Below are 18,629 nucleotides of genomic sequence, written 5' to 3' on the forward strand. Positions count from 1 at the left end.
TCCTCGACCAGGCCTGCTGCGGGGCTCTGACCTTGAGTTTGGTGTGTCGCCTACAGAGTCAGCCACAACAACAAGGTGAATCTCATGACCAGTGAGAACCTGTCCATCTGCTTCTGGCCCACCTTGATGAGACCCGACTTCAGCACCATGGACGCCCTCACGGCCACACGGACCTACCAGACAATCATTGAGCTCTTCATCCAGCAGTGCCCCTTCTTCTTCCACAACCGGCCCATCAGCGAGCCTCCCGGCGCCACGCCCAGCTCCCCCTCTGCCCTGGCTTCCACCGTGCCCTTCCTCACGTCCACACCTGTCACAAGTCAGCCATCACCGCCCCAGTCGCCTCCGCCCACCCCCCAGTCCCCGATGCAGCCACTGCTCCCCTCCCAGCTTCAAGCCGAACACACGCTGTGAGCCCCCGAGGCCCAGGGCGAAAGGAGACACGGTCTTCTCTCTTTGACGGGGTAGCGTTTGGCCTTGAACAAAACCGGGTCTCCTGGGGCAGGGGTGGGGAGGGTGTCCCCTCTCTCCTCTCACCTTCTCGAGGTCTCAGCGGTAGCACCACCAGCCAACAGTCCGCCGGAGGCTGGGCCGTCCAGTGCCCTGAGCCCAGCACTGCAGACCTGGGGCTGGCTGCAGGCCACAGCCGGGGCCCTGCCCTTTGACTTGGACCCTTTTGAGGACTGAACTAGCCAGGCAGTGGCCCTGTGGCCCTCCACCCGCTCACTGCTCCCCGGACCCCCTCCCTCACCTGTCTGCGCACACCAGCCTCAGGGCGTCTGCCCACTGGACAGAGCACGGGCTTTGGCCAGGGGAGGAGGAGATTTGGGGCTTCAGGCTGCCCCAGGGCAGGGCCGGCAGCCCCTAAAGAGAACACTTCCCGTCTGTTGCCACTTCCCACCTTCTGTATCTGCACCCCACCCCCGTTGTCCGTGCAGCCTGTCTAGCAGCCTCCTTGGGAACATGTAGGCCACGGCTCTGCCACTCCGAGGTACAGTGCTGAGGGCGTTCGCCCTCAGATCAGATCAGAACAGAGGGAGGGTAGCTTCATGCCTGGACCGAGAGAGGGTGTCGCCGCTTCCACCCCCCGCGCACCCCCTCCTCGCTTCACAGGCTCTGGGGATACGTTCCCTTTAAAACAAAGGAACACTGGAAGAAAGATGGGAAGACCCCCTCCAATGATTTTTAAAAAGAAAAGGAAGAAAGCTACAGACGTCGAGATTTAGCTCTCTCCCCACCTCTGCCGAGAGGCAGACAGGTGGACACGGACCCGTCTTGGTGACAGCAGAACGAGGGTGCCTGCCCGGGGGTGGTTGCCCGAGAGCCTGTTGGGGTCCCACTTACGTCCTGTCACTAGATGCCCCCCCCCACCCCAAGAAGACGGTTTGAGCCCTTGGTGGGAAGAGCTAGGGAGACCAGCCTAGATACTGGTCTGCCTTGGAACACACTACAATGCTACAGAAACGCTGCTGCTGTGTGCGTGCGTGCGTGCGCGAGGTTGGGGGCGGGGGGGGCAGCTGGAGGGTGCCAGGGTGCACTTGGGGTTTGGTTCAGTGTGTTTGGTGTTGAAGTGGAATCATTTTCATACTGCGCCAGCAGGGGTATTTGTGGGAAGTGGGCCGTGTGTGGGGAACTCTGAAGTACGGTGGTCTGCTGGTGCCATGTAGGGCCATCCTTCACGCTCCCAGGCTGTCAGAGCCCAGAGGAGCTAAAGGTACAGAGACCGTGAGAGTCTTGAGGAGGGCATCGTGCCTGCCTGACACCATCCTCCTCCCGTGGCCTTCCCCCGCCCTTCCTGGCCTTTCCACTGGCCCCTGAGAACCCTTCTCATTCCCACCTCCGCCCTCCAAACACAGCGACCCTGCTAAGGCTGCTACAGATACTGGCTGCCCTCCATTCCCCGTGGCTGGGCCATGGCCTCTGCAGTGAAGAAGCCTGACACTAAGGTACCCTGGGCGTGGGGTGGAGGCCCACACGCTGCATAATCCTCTGGGGTCTCTTTGCACTTTAAGAAGCAGCACCTGTGGTATTTTCGAGGATGCCCTGGGTTGCCTCAGCCGGGTGACCTGACAAAGTAAAACATGCCTCGGAACAATCTCAGCCACTCCCAGCCCCAAACGCTTCCTGTTGGCTGTTGGGAGGGCGGGGTAGGCCCTTTGCTCACTGACTTCTTCCTCTGGATAAGCTGGATATCTCACTGTTTCTAGGTCTTGTTTGACAAAATAAGGTGCTTGGAAAAACTAAATTATCCCTGCAAGTTTTACCGCCTCCTTAGGGATACAAGTCAAAAAACAAATCCAAGGTACACGAATGTCTTATGTAAATGTTGGATGCCGGATTTCTTCTCTTCTGGTGGATCTGTGCTTCATGCTTTATAGGTCGGGGCTTGGCTGGAAGGCAGTGTTTGTGTTTAGTTTTGACTGAGGTTGGCAGACTCGTGCTTCTCTGGCCCTCTAACTCCCTCAGCTCTGAGCCCCAGGCAGGTGAGGAAATTACTCCATTAATCTCTGCCTTTTCTAGGTCATGCTCACCTACTCCCAGTCAGTCCCAGTTTGGGGTGGGGGTGGCCTGGGGCCGCTGTCCCATGTGTGAACTAAAACAGAAGTGGCCCGGATCCCTCCCACTGCCCAGTCTATACTGCCACCCCTTTGTGCTGGCACACTGGGCTAGCTGCAACCTTGGCTCTGCACCAGGAACTTTACAAGACCCCAGCTGTCCCACCTTCCCAGGCCACCCCCATCCCTGAGACTGCACAGTCCTGTAAGTGGTAGGTGATTTTTCTGGATGGGGAAGGGCCACAGTGAGGGCAAACACCTGTGCATTGCATCATTACCCATGTGGGAATAGAAGAGACCAGGCTTCCACAGGTTAGCCTCTGGTCCCACGGTGCCTCCGGCTAGACACTCTGGGCAGCTGCAGGGACCCCCTCACGTGCCCGCCCCCAATGTCTTGCCAGGACTTTACCTGTGCAGGTGCGGGCTGGTGGCTCATGCCCCAAAAACCACAATTGGACAGGAAGCTCCAGGGGTTCCTCTTTGTTTGCTTTGCTAACTCTTACATTTTCTGCTTCTCGGGCTGGAGGACATTCATTCCCAGTTGGCATCGGTACCAGTAGCAGTGCTGGGCCCTGGGCTTTGGCCTCTGGGGGTGGGGGGGGGGTCAGCATTTGGACCAAATGGGCACTTGGAGGGGACCCACGAAGGCGAGTGTGGGAGTGTGTTGGGGCAGGCTACCCGTAACTGGAATGCCTCCCACCCCCCGCCTCCCGTTCATCTAGTGTTAAGCTCTGGAAAGTTCTCTGACAAGTCATTCTCATGTGAGCTGCACCACAGCTCTAGGAATTGAGGGAGTGGCAGGCATTAATTATCTTTTGCCAAAATGGGTAAGCATGTTAGTGGGGGTATGGGGCTTGTTTCGTGCCTCACAGCAAAATAGCGGTGTGTCCGGAAGCTCTTTCCCTGTCCAGTGTTCTTTCTACATCCACGAGAGTGTAGGCACCAAGAGCTGGAAATGAACAGCCCTCAATTGTAAGTATAAGGCTGGTTCTGGATCTGCAGCACCGATGCTTCCACAGGGGGAAGTGGTCCAAGGTTAGGAGGTGTGGCTTGTGAATTTGCCCTCAGTTCTTGGTTGTGTTGCATGTGGGTATCACAGCACATTTATTCCTGCGTTCTGTCAAGTTCTTCCCATCACTTGACGTTTTGAGGAGGAATGTGAAATACTGAGTACTGTTTCCTGGGTTTTCCTACATCCCACTGCCATCTTGGTCTTCCTGCTTAAAGCAGAATGCATGCTGCAGGTGAGATTCTTCTAGCAGAATGTGTTTGTCCTTGCCAGGGTGGACAGAGGGTGACAGCATAGGGGCAGCACACCGGCCAGAAGGGGCTGGGAGAGCACGACTTCCCTCGTCCCTGCGCCTTGGCTCCTCCGGGGGGCCGGGGGTGGGGGGGACCTGGAGGGATGCCATCCCCTAGGCCACGGGTGTTCCAGCCTCAGCCCTGAAACTCAGAAACCAGTCAGCTGCATTTGTAATCCAAGGTCATCTCCATCTTTGCCCTCCCCAGTCCTCTCCTGCGAGGAGAACCACACTGCTGGGGGTATGTTTGCTGGAGGAAGTGTTGGCTCTGCCACTGAGGGCTCTGCTTTTCCAAGAGGAGGAAGCTCCAGGGATTTGGGTGGGTTGCTGCGGACCAAGTTCCCTCGCTCCACCTTCCTCGTGTGCGATGGGCACGGCGTGCCGCGGGGCCTGGGAACGGGCCCAGCTTGCTGGGGACAGTCACGGTGCTCGTTCCTTGGCACCGCTGGTTTCCGCAGACAGTGGATGGAAGAGTTGCCCTCACTCCAGTTGCTGGGCAGGTTCAAGCCGCTCGTTCGTGCTTAGGTGAAAGGACGACTGAGTCGTGTATGCCGGAAGCCTAAGTCACATCCGTGACTGCTGGTGATCGCACCAGAGAAGGCCTGGCATGAGGGGAAGGGCCACTCTCGTCTAAGATCCCGGGCTGGGCCTGCAGCCGCTGTCTTAGAAGGGAAGGATTCTTCTCACCTCTGAGAGCCATCTTTCAACCGGCCGCCCGCCTGCAGATGCAGACTCCTCGAGGGTCAGAGGTGACTGCCGCTCCTGCCCAGCAGCCCCCCCCTGCAAGCTCCAACAGCAGTGATGTTACACTTCAATGTAGTCGAGACAGGGCGTAAGTTATTGTTTGCATAAAAAAAGAATCATGTTCCCTGTGTACATTTAAAAAAATTTTTAAAAAGTCTGAATTGTATGGGAATAAAACTTGTTTGAAAATTTGGAATAGTGCTGCTGCCAGCTTATTTTTCTGGTACTTGTATTTTCACATGTTAAATGATCTTTATATATGTTGAATTAACAAATATTTTGAGTTTCCTGAGGAAAAAAAAAAAAAAACAATGGTATTGAAATGTGTTAGTAGTCCGGCTGTGTGCCCAAAATTCTGTTTCGCAGCAAAAGTGAACTGTATGTAAAGAAAGTATAACAATTATTTCTTTGTATTTTAGGGGCTTTAACCAGGACATCCTCTAGTTGGTATTAGGAATGTTTGCTTAATTTCCAAACTTTTTTTTTAAACACGTCGTGGGTTTTTTGAGGCTCCAACCTGATTAGTGCATGGTCACCCATCAACTAAGGCTGAGGCATCTCTGACTGAGGTGTTTTTGTTTGGTTTTGTTTTTTAAAATCATGTATTTGCTACAGAGTATTGTACTTGTCTCAATGGGAATGGTGTAAAAAACTGAAAAGGCCTTATGTGATCTGTATCATAGTTAATAAATCAATCTTGTAAAAAACCAAACCTGAGAGAGATGAAGGTGGCCCCTCCTCCCCGGGCCCTGAGCACACCCGCACCGGGCAGGCCAGCAGGCCAGGCCCCGTGGGGACGCTGGCTCCATCCTCAGACCCTCAGGAGGAGCGCGGTGGGTCTCTGGCCATGGAGGGAGAGGGTCCCACAGCGCCCCTGGGAGCAGGCATTCTCCAGCAGAGCTGGGCCCCGTGGGGAGCTGCTGGCACCTTCCGCCTCCGTTCCCGGGACCGCTGCCGGGAGCTCCCGCCTGCGCAGGGCCAGCGCTGACCTCCTCTCCTCTCCTCTCCTCTCGCAGAGCGATCTGCTTCCCCCCAAGTCTACAGTCACTCCTGCAGTTTACTTTAGGTCATCATGCGAAGCACCACCCAGAGACCCCTGTGGCCACAGGGACCCAGCAGGCCAAGGAGACACCGAACGGTAGCTCCTGTCCTTCCCCGTCACTCCCTGTTGTCTGAGCGGAGGCCACGCCAGTGGCTCTGGGGTCAGATGCCAGGGTTTACCCCTGGGTGACCCAAGAGAGTCAGCCTCTCAGGACAGCAGCTCCAGGGATGGAGGTTGACTGCCCCTCGAAGACACCTCAGCCACTCAGGCTCGGTCCGCTCTATCCCTGTTCCCTCCTCACCCCTCCTTCCTTCTAGGCTCTCCAGGTCACCTCCCAGATGCCACCTGCAGCCGTGACCTCTCTGTTCCCACCGCCTCCGTTCTGGCCCAGGTCCTAATTCTGGCTCACCTGGACTCTGATGGACACTCCCACACCTTCAGTGGCCTCCCCGTCCTCAGTCTTCGTACCCCGAAGTTACTCCAGAAGGAAGACCTGGCTTTGCGTTACCTGCAGCAGCAGTGGGGACTAGTCACCGAACGAGATGCCTCTCTCCCCTCCCGTGCCCATGGCAGGCGCAGTCATTGATCACAACCCTCCCCCGCCGGACCTCGGGCCCTACACGCCCCTCCAGGCAGTCGCTGCCCATCGACAGGAGCCAGCAGTCACTCACAGGTCTACCGCGGGCCAGCCAGGGGCCCCTCCCTCTGGACCCAGCCTGCCCTTCTCTCCCACTCCTCCAGTCAGACTCCCAGCATCTGTCAAGATCATATTCTCTGAATGCACTTGGCTCCTTCCGGCTTCCAAGTCTTTGCTTGTGCTGTTCCCTCTGCCTGGAATTCCTTCTATCCACACACCCCCAAACCTCAGCTCTGCCCATCAGATCCTCGCCTATCCTTCAAAGTCAGTCTTCCTCTAGAAATTCTTCCCAGACCCTTTTACACATTGACACACCCAACAACCATTTGCCTGCTATGGGGATTCGTGTGACTCCCATAAATGCTTCAGCATTTGTTCTTTTTCAAAACAATTTATACAGTATACAGTTGGCACTCAATATGTGTGCTGACATAAACCTTTGTCTCAAGTCACGTGTACTTGTATACTTATACCTCTCAGCCCCATCCACCCAAGTGGAGAGCTTTGGGGGGGCAGGGCTTGTGGCTCCCCCATATGTCCTCTCAGAATGCCCACCAAGGTGCCTTGAACAAGGTGCCCACCAAGGTCCTCGGTCTGTAGAACGCAATGGTCGGTCTCAACCTTGCCCTTGACTTGAGTCTATAAGCCAAACTCTCCCATGTGACTCCAGCACAGACCTCCGCTCCGAGGGCCACATTCCTATTCACCTGCCTGTGACACTCCGCTTGCTGACCGTGACATACCCACAGCCACACTCCCGACCCCTTTCTCCAAACGTGTTCATCCCCCATGCTTCCCCAAAGCCAGAGACCCTGGAGACCTCCTCAGGGTGTTACTCTCTCTTTCCCATCAACCCGGCCCACCTCCAAGTTCCGTTTTACCTTCCATGTAGCTCTCAGATCCCACCATTTTCTTCCTCCTCATTTCCTGCCACCATCCTGATTGAATCTCACCGTCTTCCTCCTTGGCCTCCTCCCAGGTCTCCCAGCCTCCAGTCTCACCCCCTCCCTTCTATCTCCCTGTGGCAGCCAGAGCAAGCTTTTCAAAACAGATCTGGCCCTGCCACCCCTCCCTTAACACCTTCTGGGGTTCCCCAGTGCCCTCAGAGGCAAACTCTTCAGCAGGTCCTGTGAAGCCCCCGCCGACTCCCCAGGGAGTCTTACCTTACACCTTTCGGTCCAGCCCTCTGACTCCTCAAGGGCCTGCCCACCTCAGGCCTTTTGCACATGCTGTTCCCTCCTGGAAAGCTGCCCACCCCTCCTTGCTAACTCCCTCCCTAACTTTTAGATTTCAGCTCCACGGACTCTTCCTTGGGAAAGTCACCCCCTCCCCCCGAGACCAAGATGAACTCCTTTGCTTTCAAAGAAAAAAAAAATGTTCTCTTCTTCAACAGCACTTTTCTGTTACTCGTTCAGATTGTATTCGCTCATTTAACTCATGCTTCCTGAGTGTTTACTCTGTGCCAGGCCCCCTGGGACACAGCTGGGAGCTGACCCCTAGTGGAACAGACACAGTAAACAGGCAAAGAAATGAATGTATGCCGTAATGTCGGGTGTAGATAAGGTATTAAGGGGGAGCAGGGATGTTATTTGGGGTGGTCACGAAGACCTCTCTGGGGACGTGACATCATTGCAGCAGGCAGAGACCAGGATGACTTGCCTCCAATACAAAACTTAAAGGGACACAAACTCAGTGATCAGGATAAAATATATTTCAATTCATGTTTTAAAAAATCAAAGTCAGCTCCCCAAAATCCGTGATCAAAATTTTAGGTAAAAAACAGATTCAGTAACAGTGCTGTGAAGCCCCAGGCAAAAGGAGAAATCGATAAGACAGCCTGGAGTGGGGAGGAAAGTGATGGTGGATGAGACCAAAGCCAGGACAGTGGACGTGAAGAGAGGAGGTGGGAGTCCGGATATCTTAAAGGTCAGGGCGACAGAATCTGCTCAAGATTGCACGTGGCTGTGAGAGAGAGGAGATGGGACGACTCCAGGGTTGACACAAAGTGTATCTAATCACCGTCTGTTCCCCGAGTTGCAGCCAACACCGAGCACCTACTAGGCTCTTACCAGCTCCAGGCCGACTGCCCGGAAGTGGAGAACGCGGTGTGTTACTCCATGCGGCCACCAGGGGTCAGCAGAGCGCCGCCCTGCCCAGCAGTGGTCGGGCCTGGGAAGTGTTGGAAGCCGGGTCGGTGACGTTTTAAGGGAGGGTGAGAACGGGGTGGGAAGTGTCCCAGGAGCAGGCTGAGAAGCAGGGGGTGAGCTACTCATCCAACCAGCCCTCCATCCATTTATTCAGGGCGAGGTAATAAGCTCAAAGTTTGTCCTGGGGGCCCTGGAGAGCCATGGGGTAGTTTGAGCATGGGAGAGACTGCGTCGGATTTGCAGGAGCTGAGGAGGAGGGAGAAGAAAGTGGGGATTTGAGAGATACTGCTCACCGGAACTCTGCTTCCTAGGTGGGGATTAAAGAGCATGCATGCAGTTGCCATAAATGTTAGCAAGACAAATCATATTCATAGAAGCTAACAGGGAGTTTGGGATTGACATGTACACACTGCTATATTTAAAATAGCGGGGCTTCCCTGGTGGCGCAGTGGTTAAGAATCCGCCTGCCAATGCAGGGGACACGGGTTCGAGCCCTGGTCCGGGAAGATCCCACATGCTGCGGAGCAACTAAGCCTGTGCACCACAACTACTGAGCCTGCGCTCTAGAGCCCGCCAGCCACAACTACCAAAGGCCGCGAGCCTAGAGCCCATGCCCCGCAACAAGAGAAGCCACAGCAATGAGAAGGCCGTGCACCGCAACGAAGAGTAGCCCCCGCTCGCCGCAACTACAGAAAGCCCGCGCGCAGCAACGAAGACCCAATGCAGCCAAAAATAAATAAATAAATACATAAATTTTTAAATAAATAAATAAATAATAAAATGGGTGACCAATAAGGACCTACTGCAAAAATAATTAATTAATTAATTTTTAAAAATAAAAATAAAAGCTAACAGTAAATCAACCACACTTCAATTTTTATAAATTGATTAAAGAAGAAAAAAGTATCTTAAAAAAAAAAGCGAACAATTTTTGGACACTTACAAGGTATCAGGCCCTGTTTTCATAATTTTTCATGTATCGATTTTCACACACACTCTATGAAGTAAGCATTACCATTATCCCCACTTTCCAGATGAGGAAACCAAAGCACAAAAGGGCCAAGTGATTTGTCCAACATCACAAACTAGTAAGTGGGAGCCAGGATTTGAACCCCAAAGCCCATGGCTCTTCCTGTGGCTACTGTAACAAATGAGCGCAGACTGGTCATAACAACAGAAATGCCTCCCCTCACAGCTCTACCAGCCAGAAGCCCCAGATCAATGTGTCATCAGGGCTGTGCTTCTCCGAAGTCTCTAGAGGAGAGCTGTTCCTCGCCTCTTCCAGCCTTTGGTGGCTCCAGACGTTCCTTGGCCTCCCTCCAATCTCTGCCACCGTTTTCGCATGGCCTCCTCTTCTTTCTCCCTGTGTATTTGTATTTTTCCTGGGCGTCTCCTCTTCTTTTTCATTTATGTATTTATTTATTTTGGCCGCATGGCAGCTTGTGGGATCTTAGTTCCCCAACCAGGGATTGAACCCGGGCCCTTGGCAGTGAAAGCGAGGGAGTCCCAACCACTGGACCGCCAGGGCATTCGCTCGTGTTCTATCTCTTATAAGGACACTTGTCGCTGGAGTTAGGGCCCATCCAGATAATCCAGGATGATCTCATATCAAGATCCTTAATTACATCTGAAAAGACCCTTTTGCCAAATAAGGTTACGTTCACAAGTTCCAGGGTTAGGACATGGACATATCGCTTGGGGTGGGGTGAGGGCACTACTCAACCCCCTACAACTCTTCCCCATGATACTATTATTCTTATTGTTGTCATCGGTATTGTGCTTATGACCTTGAAGGGCAGCTCGGGGCTGGAATAAAGTCAGAGACGCCCAAGTGGGCGGTTGGGAAGTCAGGGACAGTGAGAAGCAGGCACATTTAATAATCGAAGGGACTTCCCTGGCGGTCCAGTGGTTAGAGCTCCGCACTTCCACTGCGGGAGGCGCGGGTTCGATCCCTGGTCAGGGAACTAAGAGGGCGCGTGCTGAGCAGTGCAGCCAAAAATTAATTAATTAATTAATTAATTAATTAATAATTGCAGAGGTATCTCATCATTGCCCCACCTTCACCCTGCTGGTGCTCAGCCTCTTGTCCCTTCTCCAGGGGGACTCTGCAGTGTCAGTAGTGGAGAGAGTCCCTTTGTCCCTGGTAGGAACAGCCCTTGGGCTGGGAGAGCAGTCAGCCGAGCTCCCTGGGCATCCCCACAGGCCCCTCCTGGGTAGGCAGGACCACTGGCCCACTGGCCCAAACCCTGAGGTCTCTGTAGCTGGTCCCCTAAGCAAATGCGTAAAGGTGACAACAGAGTGACCACCAGGCACTGCCCCCTCCCTAGGGGAGCACACTGGCTAGTTTGCTGCTTGCTACTCATGTAGTGCTGTAGCCTCCACCTGGGTCCATGGTCTTGCCTGGTGTCCCTTGGGGGCAGGGGACCAGCCCAACAATGCCAACACTCCCACTGTGGGCTGTGCTGTAACGAGCATCTCTCTCTGTTCCCTGAGGCTTGCTGTCCTCTTTCGGCACCTATGGACAGGTGACAGGTAGGCCTTGATGTCTGCTGTGAAGTTAGAGTTGTTCCCTGACACCTTGGGTGGCCTGAAGAGGACAAGATGGGGCTGGAAGATAGGAGGCGCCCGGGACAACACCCAAGTGTCAGGCTGGGTGACACTTGGATGTGGGGCTATTTATCGAGTTGATGGGTGGTGTTTTCTTTCATTTCCCCACTTCCTTTATTCTTCCCAGTAATTGTCAGTACTTTACTAGCCTACCTAAAATCGCGCGCGTGCACATATGCACGCACACTCCCCCGCTTTATTTTTCTCTAGCACTTAGCTCCACCTGATGCAGATATTTTCTTGTTTTATCTGTTGTCCTACACCCCCACCTGGATGCGAGGTCCAGTGACAAGAATCTCTGCCTGTTTCTTCCCTGTTGGATCCCTGGAGCTTCTGGCACACAGTAGGTGCTCAATAAATGTTTGCTGGCTGGATCAAAACCAAAAACAGAACAACTCAGGGGCCACATTGGGCTGCCCAGTCCTCAAATGACCCTTCATTGTCCATTTAATGTGCTTTAAACGAAAACAGTTTTTTGTTTTTTAAAAAAATTTATTTATTTATTTATTTTTGGCTGTGTTGGGTCTTCGTTTCTGTGCGAGGGCTTTCTCTAGTTGTGGCAAGCGGGGGCCACTCTTCATCGCGGTGCGCGGGCCTCTCACTATCGTGGCCTCTCTTGCTGCGGAGCACAGGCTCCAGACGCGCAGGCTCAGTAGTTATGGCTCACGGGCCTAGTTGCTCCGCGGCATGTGGGATCGTCCCAGACCAGGGCTCAAACCCGTGTCCCCTGCATTAGCAGGCAGATTCTCAACCACTGCGCCACCAAGGAAGCCCCCGAATACTCTCAGACCTGAACACGAGCTTCTCCGCTCAAGGAATACACTCCTGGGGTGCTGTACCCCATTAGCACCCCTGGTGGTCAGGGGAGACAGCTCCTTGACAACCTGACTCTCAGAATCCTGGCCTCCAACAAGGTCTGGCTCCAGGAACTCTCACTATAAGCTTGCAAAGTGCAGGAGTGAAAACAGGAAAGATGAAGATCAGATGTGTGGTAGGACTTTCCAGAAAGTGAAAGCTTGGAGTATGCTGGAGATTCAGGGAGTCAGAGGTCTGTGCCAGGAGGTCTCAAGAACAATGAGACTCAGCTTTGAGGGATTTCATTCGCTATAACCCCCTTGGGAGCTCAGACCCAACACCTGCTTCCCCAGCCCTTCCTGTTTCATCTATTCAAGGGCAGCTCCATCCTCCAGGCACTGGAGCCAGAACTACCGCATCCCCTTGACTCCTCCTCTCTTTCTGTCATCCCCACATCTGGTTGCCAGCCAATCCCGGCAGCCCTGCCTTTGAAATATCCCCAGTATCCGACCATCTCTCCCAACCCCCACTGCCTCCCTGGGGGCCACCATCACCTTTCTCCTGGACTCTTCCAGTCGCCTCCTCAGCTGGGCTCCTGGCTTCTGCTCTCACCCCTTACACTTCCTTCTCCACCCAGCAGCCCAAATTGTCTTCAAAAATAGGAATCAGGGGGGCTTCCGTGTGGCGCAGGGGATAAGAATCCACCTGCCAATGCAGGGGACACGGGTTCGAGCCCTGGTCCGGGAAGATCCCATGTGCCGCGGGGCAACTAAGCCCTTGCACCACAACTACTGAGCCTGCGCTCTAGAGCCCACGACCCTCAACTACTGAACCCACGTGCCACAACTACTGAAGCCCGTGTGCCTAGAGCCCGTGCTCTGCAGCAAGAGATGCCACTGCAATGAGAAGCCCGCGCACCGCAACGAACAGGAGCCCCCACTCGCTGCAACTTGACAAAGCTCGTGTGCAGCAACGAAGACCCAACGCAGCCAAAAATAAATAAATAAATAAAACGAAAATGATAAAATAGAAATTAAAATAAAAAGGATTCAGTCTTTTTCATATATTCAGACATATTTTTATTACATTAAAGTTGTACCCTATTTAAATGAATAGTATCTAAATCAGTTTGTAACATGAGTTTCTTAGAGGTAAAATAAATGTCTTCATCACACTTAAAAAAAAAAAAAAAATCAGGACTTCCCTGGTGGTCCATTGGTTAAGACTCCGCATTTCCAGTGCAGGGGGTGTGGGTTCGATCCCTGGTTGGGGAACTACGATCCCACATGTTGCACAGAGAGCAGCCAAAATAAATAAATAAATAAATCGATAGATAGATAGATAGATAAATAAATAAATAAATGGAATTAGATCAGGCCCCTCCCCAACCTAACAACCTGCAGTCCCAGTGAAAGCCAAACCCCTCCCCGCAAGTCCCTGCCCACTGCAGCTGGCCCAGATACACACAGGCTTTTTTTTTTTTCCTCCCTAGTTCTTCCATTCCACCTCAGGGCCTTTGCACTTGCCATTCCTCCTGCCTGGAGCACTTTTCCTATAGATTCATCTCATCTCAGGCTTCCCAGCAAATGTCACCACCCTTGAGAAGGCTTCCTGCCACCATAACTACCCTCTAGTCACTCTCTCGCCTCACCCTGTTTTATTTCCTTCACAGCACTCAGTATGAGCAGAAATCATCTTTTTAATTTACTTGTTTACTTGTTTGCCCCCCATATACACACATAAGGACCTTGTCTGTTTTGTTCACTGATGTCTCCCCAGCCCCTGGCACATAGTAGGTATTCATACCTTTTTTAGGATTGAGGAATTGCGTTATGTTTACTTATACATTCTCGTCAAACGCATACATGGTTTAAAAATTTAGTTTAAAAGAATTCTGGGACTTCCCTGGTGATCCAGTGGTTAAGAATCTGCCTGCCAATGCAGGGGACATGGGTTCGATCCCTGGTCCAGGAAGATCTCACATGCCACGGGGCAACTAAGCCCGTGCGCCACAACTACTGAGCCTGCACTCTAGACCCCACGAGCCACAACTACTGAGCCCACGTGCCACAACCACTGAAGCTCACGTGCCTAGAGCCCGTGCTCCGCAATAAGGAAGTCACCGCAGTGAGAAGCCTGCGCAACACAACGAAGAGTAGCTCCTGCTCAACACAATTAGAGAGAAAGCCCACGCGCAGCAACAAAGAAGACCCAACACAGCCAAAAATAAAATTAATTCATTAATTTTTAAAAAGAGTATAGTTTTTTAAAATAAATTTATTTATTTATGGCTGAGTTGGGTCTTCGTTGCTGCGCGCGGTCTTTCTCTAGTTTTGGCGAGTGGGGGCTACTCTTCGTTGCGGTGTGCAGGCTTCTCATTGCAGTGGCTTCTCTTGTTGCAGAGCACGGGCTCTAGGCACGCGTGGGCTTCAGTAGTTGTGGCACACGGGCTCAGTAGTTGTGGCGCACGGGCTTAGTTGCTCCGCAGCATGTGGGATCTTCCCGGACCAAGGCTCAAACCCGTGTCCCCTGCATTGGCAGGCAGATTCTTAACCACTGCGCCACCAGGGAAGTCCCTAAAAGTATACTCTCTTAATAGGGAAAAGTGAGACTGTTTAAGGAGGAGTCATTGGAACCCTCCAAACACATACACACACACACACACACATCCATGTTCTTATTGCCTACTAAAACCCTTGTCCCTCTCCTTGATTCCCCCTGGTTACAGGGAGCTCACCACCTCTCAAGGACATATACCATCCTCCCCCATCTCTTCCACCCAGGCAGCTTTGGGAGTGGTGGGGTCTCCGAGCTTTGATGGGAAACGTCTCCAAAGCTGAGGAAGGCCAAGGAGAGCTGAATGCAGCTGAGCAGCTGAGAACCCAGGCTAGGGCAGGAGGTGTCGGATATGAGACCATGAAGGTCTCGACTGCCACAGTCCCAGGGTCCCTTAACAACCCCCTCCCTACCCCTTCAGGCCCCAGATGGTAACACCAGCCCTCCTAGATTTCCCCCAAACCTTTGTCAAGAGTCCTTTTTGAAATGCCCCTCGGTTCCCAGCTGGAGGGCCCCAGGTGTCTCCTCCTGGGGCCCCGCCTGATGCACACCCTGACCCAGAAGCTGTCCTATTTTTTCCCAACTGTATTACCAGAGCTGCAGAAGGGCACAGACATCACAGAGCAGCCCACCCATTTCACTGATGGGAAGCTGAGACCCCAAATGGTGTGTGTTTTTCAGTGACTCCCTGAGTGGTGTAGAGGTAACATGATTTGCGTCTGGGTATATGAGGGCGATGTGTCTTTGGATGTACATATCACATCTAGCATATTTAATGCCTGGCTCTATCCTCAGCTTCAAATGGCTTAACTCAGCGATTCTCAGATTTTTTGGTCTCTTTACATTCTTAGGGAAAACCAAAGAGCTTTTATTTCTGTTTCATAAGCCATATCAGAAATTAAAACTGGAAGTTCTTGGGACTTCCCTGGTGGCGCAGTGGTTAAGAATCCGCCTGTCAATGCAAGGGACACGGGTTTGAGCCCTGGTCTGGGAAGGTCCCACATGTTGCAGAGCAACTAAGCCCGTGTGCCTCAACTACTGAGCCTGTGCTCTAGAGCCCATGAGCCACAACTACTGAGCCCGCGTGCCACAACTACTGAGGCCCTCGTCTAGAGCCCGCGCTCTGCAACAAGAGAAGCCACTGCAATAAGTATGTGCACTGCAACGAAGAGTGGCCCCTCCGCTCACCGCAACTAGAGAAGGCCCACACGCAGCAACGAAGACCCAACGCAGCCAAAAATAAATAAATAAATAAATTTATAAAAATAAAACTGGAAATTCTTGAAGATGATTCAAAATTCATTTTTAAATAGCAATAATAAACACATTACAGGCTAATATAAATAACATATTTTATGAAAAATTTTAGTGAGAATAATGTCATTATTTTATACTTTTGCAAACCTCCTCAAAGTCCAGCATAACAGAAGACAGTTGGATCCTCCTGGCTGCTTCTGCATGCAGTCTGCTGTGATATCACATGCCACGCAGCTTCTGGAAAACCCCACCTGGCACTCATGGGAGAATGAAGTGAAAAAGGCAGAAAATGTCTCAGTATGAAAATTTGACCTCACGGACCCCCTGACATGGTCTCAGGAACCAGTGCCCAGGTCACACTTTGAGAACTGCTGGCTGAACTTATTTAATGCTCACAATGATGCTAGGAGGTGGGTACTAAAATGAAATTATCCCCACTTTACAAGGGAAAAGGCCCAGAGTGGTGAAGTTACTTGTCCAAAGTCACACAGCAGTAAGGGGTAGAACTGCGGTCTGAACCTCAGAAATAGGCTCTTAACCTCAACAAGATCTGTGTGTGTGTGTGTGTGTGTGTGTGTGTGTGTGTGTGATCATAAACAAATTGTATAGTATAAGTGCACTTCTCAAGGCCTGGCATGGCACCTGCTCAGGTCACACAGCCAGGAAGTAGCATCAGAAGTTAAGAGCCAGTGCTCTGAGCTTGAATCCCTTACCCTGACACCCTAACAAGTCTCTCTGGGAAAAAACAGGGAAATATTATTGGCTGACAGACCATCATCAACAGGCTATCTAGTCTCTATGCCTCAGTTTTCCTAGCTGTAAAATGGGCTTAGTAATAGAGCCCAGCTCAGAACCTTGCTGTGGGGAAAAAAATTAGCAGAACATAAAAGATTAGTTCCCAAGTTGTTCAGTGTGGTTATCCAGAGCCACTTGAAGAGTGTTCCCATCAGCCAGTGCACATGAGGGTTCAGAGGTGTGTGCCTCGGTTCCTCTGTCCAACCAGAGGAACCCTTGCTCTCTGCCAGCCTCCACCCACCTGCCTCTCCTAAGACTCCTGTCCCACCTTCATTAGTTGCATTGTGGTCTCCTAGGAGCACTTAAGCGCCTGGAAACCCCCATGCCAGGCTGCTGGAGGGGCTTGGGAGAGAGAGGTGTAGTATCTCCTACCAGAGTGGGAAAGGCCTGGCTCAGTCACCTGGGTTCCCATTTCTCTGTGGGAGGTGCTATAACTCCTTAGTTCCCATTTATGGTCTAATGGGAAGCTCTGATGTCGGGGTTCCTGTGGGAGCAGTGGTGGATATAAGACCCCAGGATCCTGGTCTCTGAAGTTCCTCGGATACCTGTGTCCCAGTCCCTGGGAGGTCCAGATGTCAAATCCTGCTCTTATAAGGAGGGGGGCAGAGCTTGGGTGCAAGGTCACCTTCTTGTCCAGGGGGTCTTGCTGACACCCTTAAATTCTCTCCTGGAAAAGAGTCTCTAACACCTGGATTTGCGCCCCTGGAGAGGGCACCGACGTCTGGGTCTCCACCCCTAAAAGAGACTCAGGTGCAAGGTGCCCGCCTTATCCCGAGGGGCTGCTGGGGTGCCGGGTTCTCTTGGGGAAGATGGGATGATAGTCCCTCCCAGTGGGGTATAGAGATGGTGCCCGGACTCTGGTGTTCTTCTCTCGGGGTGGGGAAGCTGACTTCGACGTTCTCGTTCTGGTGGGGTGAGGGGACTCGGACACCTGAGCAGCCCGGGACTCCCTTGCTTGGAACCCCCTATCACGGAAAAGGCCAGAGTGGCCGGAGCTGGGCTGGACCCAAGGGCGGAGAGTCTGTGGGCGGGGCTCCAGCAGGCCCCGCCCCCGCCCGCCAGCGCTGTCCCCGCGTCTCGAAGTCTGCGAGGCCTCGGTGGGCGCTGAGAGCCTAGCGCCACAGCCCGCGCGACTCGCCGAGCCCGGCCCGCCCCGGGGTCTATGGGGCCGCTCCTCCGCTGCGCCGCCCGGCCGGCCCCACGCCGCGCCCGGAGCCTGACCCGTGGCCAGGTAACGAGGCTGTGGGTACTGCGGGTAGGGAACGCCTGGGGGCTGGCATGAGAGGACAGGGAACTCCTGGGTCCTGGAGGAGAAGGGGACCGGAACTCCAGTGTGCTGGGAGCTAGGGCAACGGAACGCCTATATCCCGAGGCTGAGGGAGGGGGCGCACAGATGTTGGGTCCTGGAGAAATAGGGGGCTGGCGGATCTGGACGCCAAGGTCTAGGGCATCGGGACACTTGGTTGGGGAGGCTTGGGGGCGGTGTGGATATGGGGAGCGGGGGTGGATCCTGAATGCCTAGTCCTGGAGGAATGAAGACCTAATTCAACACGTTCCTTGTTCTGGGGGATCTGGTTACCAGGACACTTGGGGCCCGAGTGTCTGGTCCATCCTGGGGGCGTCCTCGGGCTGAGGCTCTGGCCACTGCATCTGGGATTGAGGCTCGCACGTCCGGGCCTTCAGGGAGGAAGTTGTGGTTGCGGAGATTTGGCTGCCCGGACACGTGGCATCACCCCGAGGGGCTGGGGGTGGTCCTTGGGCAGAGCATAGGGTGGGGTCCCTGGCCTCTGTCCCCCCTACCTCCTTAGCCCAGCCCGGGAAATAGGCGCACGGCAGATGCAAGGAACCGGACTCCTGGGATGGGCTTCTGGGGGGCGGATTCCCCGGGGCAGAGGGCTCTGGGGACTGCAGCCGGGCGCGCCCGGGCCCCGGCGAGGCGCCCGCCCCCCGCCCGGCTTGGGCATGCTTGGCACGCAGCGCGCGGGCCAGTCGGATCCGTATGCGCGCCGCGTGCGCCTATTGGTATGCGGGAGCCGGCCCGGCGCGGGCGTGAGGCGGGCGCTCTAGCGGGCGGCGCGGGGGAGGCGGCGGCGGGGCACGTCCTCGCCCTGAGCTTCTCCCAGAGCCCGGCGCGGTGAGAGCTTCGGACTGTGTAGCGGGGCCCCCAGGGAGGGGAAACTGAGGCAGCATCCA

At 53.7% G+C, this 18,629-nt stretch overlaps 1 protein-coding gene across 1 annotated transcript in view; it reads left to right on the forward strand.

The window, feature by feature from the left end:
- ARHGAP35 (Rho GTPase activating protein 35) overlaps window positions 1–4,796 on the forward strand; it is a 120,103-nt gene extending 115,307 nt beyond the window's left edge. Inside the window, exon 7 of the mRNA XM_061174288.1 lies at window positions 57–4,796. Coding sequence (XP_061030271.1) covers window positions 57–414 — 358 coding nt within the window. The 3' untranslated portion in view covers window positions 415–4,796. The remainder of the gene's footprint in view (window positions 1–56) is intronic.
- Window positions 4,797–18,629: the final 13,833 nt, after the last annotated feature.

The sequence above is a fragment of the Eubalaena glacialis genome, chromosome 18 (genome assembly GCF_028564815.1).
Source record: "Eubalaena glacialis isolate mEubGla1 chromosome 18, mEubGla1.1.hap2.+ XY, whole genome shotgun sequence".
NCBI classification, from domain to species: domain Eukaryota; kingdom Metazoa; phylum Chordata; class Mammalia; order Artiodactyla; family Balaenidae; genus Eubalaena; species Eubalaena glacialis.